Raw genomic sequence first — 13,675 nt, 5'->3', positions numbered from 1 at the left:
TGTAGAAGTTTTGCCGTGAGTCGAATCACAGGGAGCCCACTCAACTCAGGCATTGTCATCAGGCATTGTCATCCTCGGGGACCCAGGGCGTCGCGGAGATCGGGCACACAGGGGCGCGCGAGAAAGAAAGAGCACTTTCAGCGTGTTTCTTTCTCGCGCCGCGCTCCCTGTATGCCCGATCTCCGCGATGCCCTGGGTCCCCGAGGATGGGGCATTGTTTATTTAGCATGTGCTTTAAACTTCGTTTTTGAATATCAATTAGGTCAATTAGTTCTCAATAAAACTCCTTCCAAATACATATGTCTTATACTTTATTGTGTCCATTCATGTTTGGAACACTTGTTTTACACCCCTGCGTCGAATTCTTTCAGAAATATTCGGGTTTTGCAAAAACTCGACTTCAAGCCTAATGTCTTAAGTTCAGACAAGGGTGGAAAGTTATTCCCAAACTCTGTGACGCCACTTCTGCTGAATTTATTTTTATTTTGAATAAAATCAACGCAAAATATAAATTTCTCCACATATATCGCTAGAGTGATGATGGAGCTAACTTCTGATGGCAATTGCTTCCATTATAAAGCACAGGCGAAGGATCAATTGCGATTTGAAATTACACTTTACCTTAAAATCAGTCATGGAAACAGGTCTGACCACGAAATCTCGGCGAAAAATTCGACAAAAAAAAAAACATCCAGAGGGGGGCAGAAGTTTCTTTGCGTCCGATACAAAGAGTGGTCGGGGTGGGTATAGAAATTTGCATTCAGAGCCGCACGCAAATATGACCAGAGCAGCATACAAAAATGTTGAGCACTGCAACACTTCACCAAATACTCCCGTGACGAATGCGAATTTTCGGGGCAAATCCGTGGATCCGCAGATATTTTTAGATCCGCATGGTTTTACAGATAAACAATAGCATCGACCGAAATTCATTTAAAATCCGAAATTGGACAGTCAAAGCAGTCAAAATCCGAAATCCGCGCCCAAATTGTCGACAGATCCGTGATCCGCCGTATTTCCAAAATCCGCCAATCCTGAAATAATTATCAAAATCCGTAATCCGTGAGCATTTCGGGGCCGAATCCGCCGATCCGCCAACCTATTCACCCCCCCCCCCCCCCTAAATAAACAATGCGCTGAGTTGAGTGGGCTCCCTATGGTCGAATTTGCAAATCATAGCAATAGGTTATAGTACTTATCAGTGATAAAACAAAGAATAGTTTCGAGTTCGAGTGATCGTGTGGAATAAACCAACATCTTCCCCGATAACATCAATCTTTATTTGTCAATGATCCTTATCCTGAAGCACGCATTGCTTGGTCGTTTCTTCGTTACGTTATGTTCTTGTCTTCCTAAATACTGTTGAAACAGTGGCTGAAAAGCTTTCTTCACCGGCGAAAACAAGATGAAACACGCACTTCTAGTGTCGGTAGTGAATAATTATGCGTATTATAGTCCTCCAATCAAATCGCTCGCAAGACAATGGCTCTATTTCAAAACAACAACTGAAAAGCCGTTTAAAAGCATCCGCTGACCATAAACATAAAGGAAGCAAATCAGGCATATGAAAAGCTCATAATTTTCTTAACAGCTTGACGATGGACGAAACAATCAAAGTACGCTTAGCACTCGAAAGCGACTATAAGCAAGTAGTGGAAATGTCAAAAGGCATCTACGAAGGGTTTGACTACCTTCCAAAGTGTTACCACGTGTGGCTACGTCAGCCAAGCCGGCACATGTTTGTAGCGGTAGACGGGGAACAAATCGTTGGTCTGACTTCTGCTTGGCTGATTGACAATGAAAAGACGCTTTTATCTCAGGCAGGCAGAGTGAATCCGGACTATCGCGGGCAAGGTGTCTACAAAAAACTCTTAAAAGAAAAATGCAAGTTTGTCAAGGAAAAGTATCCCAAAGTAAGGGTAATGAGAATGACCGCTAACGACAATGGCGTGTTAGCTCAGTTGAAAATGGGGGCTCGAGTGCTTTATGGCTTGGCTTGTATGATATGGGAGATTAAAGAGGAAATTGTAAAGGACCTGCTAGATGCATTCCTTGAAACAACGGACAACATTCTACCATCGCCTTATAGTAAGGGAGAAGTTCAAGAGAACATAATAAAAAATCAAGGTGCAGTGGACGCGCTATTTCTGAAAGGTGATGCTCTAATAAACTGGGAAGCGTTCAAAGTAGGTGAGCAAACAAACTTCGACTTAATATTCCTAAAAGATGATCGAATGTTCGCTGTGCAAACATCCCTCGACACTTTTCCAAAGTCATTTAGTCATGGTCGGCTGGCTGGACGTGCGGTATACCTGTGGACGTGTACAGTGTACACCGCAGACCCAGTCCACCTCCGAGCACACTTGAAGCAGCAACTGAAAGTGGCAATGGGGGTGATTCAAGGACCATTCTATTTCGAAGTGTTTTGTGACAAGGATCTTGCTCAAAAGTGTCAAAATGATGCCCCAACAGCTCGGAGAACATGGAGTCTTTTTATACTGGAGAGGGATTTAAATAGCACCACCATTATAGACAACCTCTAAGAACAAATTACTATTTTTGTTTGGGACTCTACAGATGGAAGCCCAAGACCAACCATCCGTGAACTAGTCCGGCGGATATGTGTTTTAATTGCGCACTTTTTGCTAAAGTTTCCAATTTAAGCATAGTGATATTTTTTTAATTCCCTTTTCAAGATAGGCTGTAGAGCCAAGCTCAGATCGGCTTTAATTGCCAATTAATAAGGAGTATTGATTTGGCCGCCATTTTGAACCGGAAGTAAACTACCCTTTTCTAAAAAATAAATAAACTTGCACATTTTGATACTGTTTTCCACTAGACGACTAAAATGAAAGTCAAAGAATGTATTTAAACCCAAGATTTCTGAAAATACCCGCGAATTTGTCATTTTTGGAACTTTAACCGGAAGTATTTGACAGTAAAACATGGGACGTTTATTTCACCCCGCGCCTTCTAGCAAAAGACACCAATTATATTGCAGTTGTAGGTTGAAATAACCTTTATAAGATGAGCTATGGAGCCAAGATAAAATCAGCTTTTATCACCGACTAATATGGTTTATTGTCGCCATTTTGCACTGGAGATTAAATTTGTTATTTTTGAAAGCACAGAGATGCACATCTTGTCTGCGACTAAAAAATTCATGAAATCCATTTGATACTTTTAAGTTGTAAAAAAGGTAAAAATGATTAGGTTTCTGCTATTAATTTTACCTTTTTAAAAACCGGAAGTAGTTTCCAAACCTGTTTCTGTACACTCTAATAAAACCAGCTTAATGCATATACGAATAAGCAATGAGGCATTTTTTTAATAGAGTCACACAAATAATAAATGACAGTTGTATTTTGCATTTAAGAGTGCACCAATTGAATAATAAAGACAATGTTTTCCTGCTATGTGAGCCTTGGCATTTTGTTAAAAATTAGTGAAATCTCAGGCTGGATGTTCTTATTAAGAGTGTGGTTCATATACGTCGGTCTAACGTAATTACAAGCTCCGATGAGAATTGTTATCTTCATTTAATACAGTTCAGATATTTTACAGCTTTATCGTTATACGATTCAGTGGAGCTGCAAAGGGCTGAACATTCCATGCTGGCTTGGGTGCAAGTGCAGCGTGCAGCGTTTCTACATTTAATGCAGTTAGATATTTTACAGCTTTATCGTTACACGATTCAGTGGAGCTGCAAAGGGCTGAACATTCCATGCTGGCTTGGGTGCAAGTGCAGCGTGCTGGGCAGCCTATCTTGCATCTAATAGCTCTTGGTTCCTACATTTCCTACAGTTCCTGCATTTAATGCAGTTCAGATATTTTACAGCTTTATCGTTACACGATTCAGTGGAGCTGCAAAGGGCTGAACATTCCATGCTGGCTTGGGTGCAAAAGCAGCGTGCTGGGCAGCCTATCTTGCATCTAATAGCCTTGATCCCTCATTTATATAGTTCTTGGCTTATTGGCACGCCTTGGGAAGCTCTGGTAGCGCGTTTGTCCAAAGCGGCTATGGCAACTGTTGTCCATTCTGCAAAAAAAGACGGAAATACTGAGGCAGAACTGCCTTCGTCGGTAGAATGATATCAAATGCTTTTCCTTTCTTCACGAAGAGCTGCATTCTTGCCTTGCCTACTTCCGACTCTCTGTACTTGTTTGGTCGTATAGTAGCAGTGGAAAGCACTAAAGTGTTGCTAAACATTCTGTCTTTTATCTCGACTGGCCTAAAGGCTAGCTGTCGAAAAGCATCGGTGGCTTCGGGGAATACAGCAATTACTGTCTTTCCCCCCTACCCACACAACAGGATACAGTATCGCCTGTAAATGCGTGAAATTCTACCAGTATTTATTTGGATAGATACTCCTTTGACTCTTCTGTAGAATAAGGAAGAAAGGCAAGGAGAGTGATAAGCGCGCTTCCAAGGCCGCCAAATTAACGGTTCCTACAGTTAGAAACTGTTCATCTTGTAGCACTTGCTATGTAAGCGGTCGTTTACAGACGTTGAAGTCAATAGGTGGAGCGGCCCGCCCACGTGGTTCTTGGTATCCCCGCCAGGCTTGTCACATAAGCAGTTGCTTTTGTCTATTCTTTCTTTTCTCTTGGTCCAGCTATTGAGCGTGTATATTTGGTATACTTGGGCTGGCTACATGTGTCTTTTATTTCATTTGACGACTTTCAAAAATAGTGAGTATGGACGCGTGATTTTCACTTCCAGATTAAATTATCGGCCATTTTGATATCCCAAGATAATCCGTGATTAAATCAGATTTTCGTTTGGCTCCATAGCCTATCTTGTAAAGATTCCCCTAAACTATTCCTGAAACAAGTTTTTTTTTATTTTTGTTGAAAGGCGCAAAGTGAAAAAAGCGTGCCAGTATTGACTACTTCCGGTTCAAAGTCAATGTCACCGTAAAAGTTACAAAAATGAAATATTTGCGGTTACTTTCAGAAAGCTTTGGTTTAGATGCATTCTTTGTCTTATATTTTATTCGTCTATAAGTAAACTTTCTTAAATTTTGCGAGTTTATTTATTTTTTGGAAAAAGTTAGTTTACTTCCGGTTTAAAATAGGGGCCAAATCAATATCCATTATTAATAAAAAAATTAAAGCTGAACTGAGCTTGGCTCTATAGCCTATCTTGTAAGGGGTATTAAAAACTATCACTATGCTAAAATTGGTAACTTTAGCAAAAAGTGCGCAATTCAAGGTCAAATCTGCACATATCCGCCGGACTAAACTTCAGTTTTGATCAGTTGATACTAGGCGCTAGCATAGTCACAGTCTCTGTATTTGAAAATTTGAATTTCAATCAGAATCGATGTGTGTGCATCTAGTGAAAAAACTGAGCCAATTTACCCACAGACCTGTGAAGTATTATTCATGCAGTGACCCGTGCATGCTAGCAACTGTGTTTGCAACGCAAAGTGCTAGAATGCCTTCCTTATCAAAGTACAAGGAAGGAAACAATGAGTCAAAGCCTATGAAATCCTTCTGCTCAAATCCGTAGTTAGAAGTTGATAGCCGCTAGGAACATAATGACAGATGACAGGGCCCAAATCAAAACAACACAAGCCTGGGTTTCAGAAAGTGCCTTCTGTCATTGGTTGGCCTAAGTTATAAGGCTGGCATTCTGCATACAAACCATGTCGCTGACGTCAGCGACTGTTTTGAGTCTCTCCGCTGCAAAGCAATTTCGTATTGAATGTAGCGTCTAGTTTTTCTCGGTTGGACGGGCGCTAGCTGTTAAATTTTTCTTTAAAGCTGTTTGAAGCCCAATTCCGTGGAATTTATTTGAGCTGACTGTCTTTGATTCTTTGCCATATTTTTCATCATGGCCGCCCAGTCTTCAAGAAGTCACCCCATGACAAGAGCAAACTCAACCCAGGGTGAGGGCTCAATTCGTGAAGCCACCCATAGCGAAATAAGGGCCTTCTTTAAATCTGAGCAGTTCCTCCAGATTATTAGGTCTACCTCCAAAACTGCAGTAAACGAAGTTATTAAAGTCACGGTGGAACCCCTAAAAGATACTGTGGAGAAAAAGCTTGAGTACAAGGCTAACGACAAAGAGCAATACACTCGCAGGTCAAACATTCGCATATATGTTTCGACAGCGTGACACGAGAGTCAGAGAACTGTCATGATACGGTTTTAGAGTTCTTCTCTAAAGACCTTGGTGCCTCCATGGAGCGTTCTCTTATTCAATTCTCTTTTTTAAAATGATCAATAACATTGCCCCCACATATCTATCTGCTATTTGTCCTAATATTGTTAGTTTTACTATAGAATATTATCTTCGTAACAGCGAAAATCTGACTTAACCTTATGTAAGAACTGAGAAATCAAGAAAATCGTTTTTGTATTCATCTGTTTTTCCATGGAACTCTCTTCCTCTTTCAGTGCGAGTCAATAGTCCTTCAATTGCCTCTTTTAAAAGAGCATTAATCACTGATTTTTTTGTTTTGTTTCACGTAACAAGTTATTTTATTTAGGAGATAGACAGACCCAGATTTTTCACACTAGACTCAGATTAGGACTTTGTGCACTTAATTCGCCTTTATACTCAATTAATTGTTCTCCATCACTTATTCTTATTTATGGTGCTCCGGCACTAAGTTTTGAATCTGATGCTGAAATCTTTGAAGCAGTTAGAACTTTTATCTGAAAGACCGACCACTATTCCCCAGGACCCCAAAAGTTGAATTTCTGGGTACAGAAGCAAATGGTAAATCAGTCACCCCGGAAATTCTTGAATATAGGAAACTTTTTTCTTACCATTATGGCATTTCTGAAAAACTGGTATCTCATCCCGGAATTTCCGATTAATTGGTAAACAACCAACATCGGTCAACTTGAATACCTCTTAACTCTTTCCTGAACACGCCACAGGAAGGCGGAAATAAAAAAAGGCCTTTTTCCAAAATCACTCGAGACGCCGACAGAGGAGGCTAACAAGACAAAAATTGTCCTATAGCCCGGGGCAACACGATCTAATTTATGTGATGTTTTTCAAGTGTCTTTTTTCTCGTAAAAACAATAGGGTGCCCAAACATAGTATACAACATCTATTCAAATAATGCATATCAAAATCTCCTGATTTTCTTAACAGCTCAAGGGCGGTAGGAAAAGTGTTTGGTGTTTGTTAGGATAAATTCTATAAATCACAAATTTCTCTAATTCGGCTGAAATGTGCCTTATTTGCGACGCGCTCTCCGTGTTTGTTCAGCGGTCAAGTTACGTTGCGTGATCGGAGTTAAAAGACAAAGTCCCATGTTATAAAGCACAAAGTCAAATATTTTATTCAATAGACAAATAGTGCTATGTTATAAGCACAAAGTTGAATGTCGTGAACGATATACTGAAATGTTTTAAGCAAAGGCAAAATGATGAGTTTTTTTAAGACACAAAGTGCGATGTTTTGAGACACAGAGTGCGATATGGTGAACTAAACCTGCAATGTTTTAAGCGATAATCAAATAGTGCTTTGTCGTGACACTCAAAGTCAGTTGTCGTGACGCAAATAGTTCAAAGTCGTGACCGAAAGGTGAGATGTTGTTAATGAAAACCTTGAGTGGCCCTCATGGGCTTCCGTACTACTACCGACACGCTAGACGTGCCCGACTAAGGAAAAAATTACAAGGACGGTAGGAACAGAGTTTGTTAGGCTAAATTTTGATTAGCCACGAATTTCACTCTATTGATTTTTTTAGTCGGGCACGTTTCGTCTAGCGTGTCCGGGACAATTCGAGTGCAACGGGGTAGTAGTTCTGATCACGCAACGTAATTTCAACGGGTTTTCTTAACAAACACGGAGAGCGCGTCGCAAATAAGGCACATTTCAGCCAAATTAGAGGGAAATTGTGGTTAACTATCAGAATCAGCCTAAAAAACACTGTTCCCAACACCCTTGACAGTTTCACGATGGACGATCCAATCAAAGTACGCTTAGCACTCGAAAGCGACTATAAGCTAGTAGTGGAAATGTCAAAAGGCATCTACGGAGAGCTAGACTACCTTCCAAAGTGTTACCACGTGTGGCTACGTCAGCCAAACCGGCACATGTTTGTAGCGGTAGACGGGGAACAAATCGTTGGTCTGACTTCTGCTTGGCTGATTGACAATGAAAAGACGCTTTTATCTCAGGCAGGCAGAGTGAATCCGGACTATCGCGGGCAAGGTGTCTACAGAAAGCTCGAAAAAGAAAAATGCAAGTTTGTCAAGGAAAAGTATCCCAAAGTAAGGGTAATGAGAATGACTGCTGACAATAATGGCGTGTTAGTTCAGTTGAAAATGGGGGCTCAAGTGTTTTATGAATTGGCTCATATACAATGGGAGCTAAAGGAGGAAATTGGAAAGGACCTGCTAGATGCATTTCTTGAAACAACGGACAACATTCTACCATCGCCTTATAGTAAGGGAGAAGTTAAGGGGAACATAATAAAAAATAAAGGTGCAGTGGACGCGCTATTTCTGAAAGGTGATGCTCTAATAAACTGGGAAGTGTTCAAAGTAGGTGAGCAAACAAACTTCGACTTAATATTCCTAAAAGATGATCGAATGTTCGCTGTGCAAACATCCCTCGACACTTTTCCAGAGTCATTTAGTCATGGTCGGCTGTCTGCGCGTGCGGTATACCTGTGGACGTGTACAGTGTACACCGCAGACCCAGTCCACCTCCGAGCACACTTGAAGCAGCAACTTAGAGTGGCAATGGAGGTGATTCAAGGACCGTTCTATTTCGAAGTGCTTTGTGACAAGGATCTTGCTCAAGAATGTCAACATGGTGCCCCAAGAGCTCGGAGAACAGGGACTTGTTTAATACTGGAGAGGGATTTGAATAGCACCACCATTACAGACGCCCTCTGAGAACAAATTACTATTTTTGTTTACGATTCTACAGGTACCCGCTAGGGGTGCCAATAGCACACTGTTATCATAGTTATGGGAATACAGTCGAAGCTCTCTGAACGACCGCTCTCGTAAGCGACCAGCTCCGATAACGACTACGATCACGAATCACCGATTGAATTGTCACACAAACTCTGTAATTCTTAGCTCTTAAGACCAACTTATCGGTGCGACCAGATCCGTTAACGACCAAAATTTCAAACCACCAACTGAGATTTTCTTTTATTTTTAAGCTCTCGTAAGCGACCACAATGATTTTTTGCTTTACAACATCAGTCAACACCTGATAAACATCATATCTATTGCATGCTGAAAACACATATAAAGCGGAAATGTTGTGATGTTTCACAAAAGCTGCCTTTCCAGTAGGTAACCATTAAAGAATTTCATAATTACAATTTTCTAACTTTGATTTCAACCATGGGATTGACATTTGTTTGTCTCCAGAAAATGTATAATTGCAAGGAACCTCTAGTCCATTGCCAGCTCCACGATTTATCCTTTTTAAAGGATAGACAATAGCCATCCACTTGTTTGTTGCACGCTTTAGAAATCGGCTAACATAAGACGCCATGCGATCGTTGTAGACGCAGAAGATATTCTCATGACGAAAAGCTTAAGTCTTCGATATAATCGAGCATAACGAGCTACTTTGCGTAGAATTGCTAATAAAACAACTCACTCTCATGATAAGTTAAATACCTAGTTTTGCGGACATTTTGCCAACATGGTTCCATGTATTTATAAGTCAGTTATTTTAAGTTTGTTTTGTTCAAAGTTACAGTTATTAGGGATTGTATAAATATTCGGGGAAAAAATGAATCGTAGAAATGTGGTTGCGTGCCGTTGATGTACACTTTCATCTACATGTTTTCAGTCAAATTTTCTCATTAAAATCAAGCAATAAACCAAAAATTTACAGCGTTGTTATTATCACGATAACTTTTAGACCCCATTTTAATTAAGCTCCCGCAAGAGACCATGATATAAGAGAAGGAATCCCCGTGGCCCATGATGCCGTCCATGAAAGCTATTTTAAGTTTGCGCGAGCTTGTCAATCATAGCACCCATATATGGTTCAACGCGCCATATTTGGTTATGGGCACCTCACGAGCTATTACATTTCACGATTTTTTCCCTATGCATTTCTTGACTTCGTTCGCTACCTGTTTTTATCCTTTTAGCTGCTTCTCATAGCTCATGATTACAATGCTACTTGTAGGCTAGTGTCCTGGTATCTGTTAAGTTATCTAATGTTAAGTTATCTAAATGTTATATAAATAATTGATTGGGAAGACGTCGGGGAGACGGCGAATTTGGAGTTCATTCAAGATGCATCAGGCTGACTCCTAAAAAGTTCTTTTTCTCTTCAATACGGTGAGATGGAAAACCTAGGCATTCTCAGTCTATGTTTATTTTTCTTTGATTTTCTTTATTTTTCTTTGATTTACAATATTTTTAGATGAATGAACTTCAATTCTTCACGCAAATGTTCAGAAATCATGTCACCCAAGAAACCATTGTCACCGGAATAAGATTTACTTCATTATGGAGACTTGAAATCTTTTATTTGTACAATACCTGTCTTAATAACCACAATATCGGTGTGAATAGAATGGTTTTAAGTTCTGGATGTATCATTTTCATTAAAAGGGAATTGGAAGAGAATTGTTTGTTGTAAACACATATTTATGATTGTTGTTTTATATAATTTGCCGTGAAAACTTCTACTGGGGAAGTTGATCCCCCAGCCTAAAATCACGCACTGGGGGGTTTCAGTAAAACCCGACTGGCGCCCGCCGCCCGGCTCGCCGCGCTCCCCATCCTGTTTTCCGTGGCCTGGGGTATACCGTCTGGGGAAGCAGATAAGGTTTCACGTACATAAACAACTGGGGCAACTGTGTATGTAGGCCCGCGCCCCCCAGCCCGTTTTCCGTAGTTTTTCGTAGACCCCAAGGCCTAGGGTATACCGTCTGGGGGCCTCGTGGGAGAGGGGTGTGTTATAGGGGTCGCTTAAAGCATTTGCTTTAAGGGGGTGGCGGCGCGTGCGCGTTTTCGGTAGCGCTGGGGGAAGCAAGGGGGGAGCCTAGCGCTAACGATAACAGGGTGGCTGCCCCCCCTTGGGTGGTAACATGTGGGAACCTTGCAATTAGACCCTCGTCTGTCCTATAGTATACCGAGCCTACGGAGCGCGGAATAACCGTTTTTCGGCCGTAAATTCAAAGCCGCTAGCGTGGCGTTTAAACCTGAGTTTTACTCGAACAAATCGCTCCCGAACTCTTCGCAAATTTCTCGCAGTCTCTTTTTCATCTTTTCGCGTGTCTCCAGGGACTTTCTCATGGGCCCTTTCTTGCTTTTTTTCTCACGCGATGCGAGGCCGTGTCGAGCTCTGATAGTGGCCTTGAGCGCGTAGTATCTCTCTTGTTCCCGAAGTATTAGCTGAAACTCTTCGTCTGAGATATGCCCGTTTTGCAGAGCCTTAGAGACCAGCTCGCTGATCGAGTTTTTCTTACTCTCCGGTAAAACCATCGTGTCTTCGTGTTTAGCCACCTTGCTCGTAAGATCTCTATCCCTGCGCCTACGCCCACGACACCGATCAGCCCAGCGATCCCTGCCAGCGGACCGCCGATCAGAACCCCTATCCCACTCAAAGAGACCCCTACCCCGGCGCTGGAAAGCGCCCCTGCAGCGATGCCGGATACCACAGACACAGCATGGGTAACGGCAAAGGCGCGCTTACACTTTTTCCGCACCTGTCGATGATGCGTTATCTCGTTGTCTAGAACCGCCTGAGAGTCACATATTTTCTGGAGACGGAAGCTTTGCACGTCGCCGCCGCTGTGCATACTGGGAAGCGAGGGGTATATGGCACCACCGCTAACGTCGCTGTTTGCCATGTTTGTTACGTCGGAGCTAGGTTAGCTCTAATACAAGGCGAACAGGCTTGCCCTTAAAGTCCACCCGTTTACCGTAGTTATCCCTTATCCATATTTGGATACTCGAGACAAACTCAGAGGAAGTTGCTGCGACACAAACGGGATGTCGGGTCCATAGACGACTTTCTCGTGAGGTCTCCCGCGGGTTTCTAGGCAAGCGAGAACGTTTGAAGGCTCGCCTAAGGAGAGGCATTGCGTGCGATCTACGATATCGCAGCAGATGTAGAGGGCCTCTATTTTCGGCAAAGCCACCTTAAGTGGGGGTCCCCCAAGGGCAGTGCGAGGCCCCGCCCCCCCAACTGATTGTATTTAGTCTCTAGGCCAAATAGTGCGCAAAGCTCGGCATTCAGGAACGCTACGCCACTGGACATAAACGTGATTTTCCCGGTGAGGGGATCCAGCTTCGCGGTCAGAATCTTGCTTTCAGCGCGGTTGATCGTTTCCACGATGGACTCGGCCGTGTAGTGCCCGGCTGGCAGAGTAGCGATTGGCGGGAGGGCGGATATAGTCGTTATCTGATGCTGAGGTTCTACCCGGGGGAGTGGTATCGCAATGTGCACGTGATCCGTCGCAACGACACGGCGACGGACGAGTACCTGAGCCACCTCAATCTGTTTAGCGACGAAGGTGGGACGTACAATAGTGGGAAGCAGGTGGGTCTCATACGCAACGACGACCACGGGGGCGTGCAATATAGCTAGTTTGCGCCTCCCAAAGGTGAGGGGCTGACAAAAGCAGGGCTAGGAAGACTCGATCGCTCGGTCGAGGCGTTCGTCTACACAGTGCTTGGCCCGCAGGTGAACGTCCTTTCCTCCATCGCGGGGGCCGGTGGGCCGGCCATGGAGGCGCAGGCGGAGTTCACGAAGCTGCTTGAAGACGCGATCACAGAAAACGACATCGCTCAAAGCGTACAAAGGTACCAGTTAGCCGTGCAGGAGGCCAAGGTGACACTGAGTCTTGCGGTCGCACCAGGGGTGTGGCTGATGCCGAGCGATCTGGTGATAAACACGCAAAGCGTCGTGGGCCGCCTGAAAATCACGTTTGCTACGATGTCTTCAAGACATATGAGGAGCTTTACCTGTCCAAGGTCGAGAGAGAGGACCGCCTGGAGCAGGGCATACAGTCAGAAAACATGCGCAAGCTTCGCTCCAAGGCTGGCGATAAAGCGACTAGTAACGCCAAGGAGAACGCTCTAAACGCCGCCCACGGCGCGAAGTACACCACCCCGCTAGACCACTCTTTGTTGACGGACCACGGCGTACCCAAGGGCGCTGCTTTTCAAGATCACGCTCGCAACGGTTGATCAGGTAATCGTCGGAAGCGATGCTACCAAAATATCCTACGGCATCAAAAATCTAGAGCTGGAATACGAAAGCCTGAGGGACGACAACCTCGACCGGTCTGCATCCGCCGCCTACCAAAACGGCACAACGTTTTTCTACGAGCAAGTGAACCTTCGTGATTAGCAAAGGGACGGACAGCATAATCAACGAGAGTGTCAACCTGCCGCGAAGGTCTATGAGTGGTCTGTTGCTCCTCTTTGTGGAGCCATACACGGCAGCGGCTCGCGACTCTGAGAAGTTCGTGTACCCCGACATCAAGAGCGTCCGCGTTACAATCGACGGCATGCCAAACAAGGTCTTCAGCCAGGGACTACGCCCCACGGATTTCTGGAGGAAGGCGAAAAGGCGGTTCGTCAGTGGCAGCGGAGCGCCTAGTGTCAGCCCCGAGTCGTTCTATGGCGATAACAAGTTTGCTCTGTGGATCGACCTTCGAACGACCGACGACAATGCTATCCATGGGGGCGGTCTCCGATTGGTCAACAC

The 13,675-nt window shown here is 43.6% G+C and overlaps 2 protein-coding genes across 2 annotated transcripts; both read left to right on the top strand.

Annotated features, from left to right (window-relative positions):
• The first annotated feature begins 1,560 nt into the window (after positions 1–1,560).
• On the top strand, positions 1,561–3,423 carry LOC5515574 (histidine N-acetyltransferase). The gene has a single exon (XM_048723824.1). The coding sequence runs from the start codon at positions 1,599–1,601 to the stop codon at positions 2,541–2,543; it is 945 nt and encodes a 314-aa protein (XP_048579781.1). The 5' UTR covers positions 1,561–1,598; the 3' UTR covers positions 2,544–3,423.
• A 4,503-nt stretch (positions 3,424–7,926) lies between these two features.
• On the top strand, positions 7,927–8,871 carry LOC116619903. Its single transcript, XM_032385230.1, has one exon. It carries the CDS (start codon positions 7,927–7,929, stop codon positions 8,869–8,871), a length of 945 nt encoding a protein of 314 aa, XP_032241121.1.
• Positions 8,872–13,675: the final 4,804 nt, after the last annotated feature.

Source organism: Nematostella vectensis, chromosome 2, assembly GCF_932526225.1.
Source record: "Nematostella vectensis chromosome 2, jaNemVect1.1, whole genome shotgun sequence".
NCBI classification, from domain to species: Eukaryota; Metazoa; Cnidaria; class Anthozoa; order Actiniaria; family Edwardsiidae; genus Nematostella; species Nematostella vectensis.
Note: the sequence above shows the minus strand (reverse complement) of the source record. Positions and strands in the feature narration are given on the sequence as shown.

Excerpts from the sequence above, each read along its gene's own strand:
- LOC5515574 (XM_048723824.1), top strand. The coding sequence starts at position 1,599 with ATGGACGAAACAATCAAAGTACGCTTAGCACTCGAAAGCGACTATAAG.
- LOC116619903 (XM_032385230.1), top strand. The coding sequence starts at position 7,927 with ATGGACGATCCAATCAAAGTACGCTTAGCACTCGAAAGCGACTATAAG.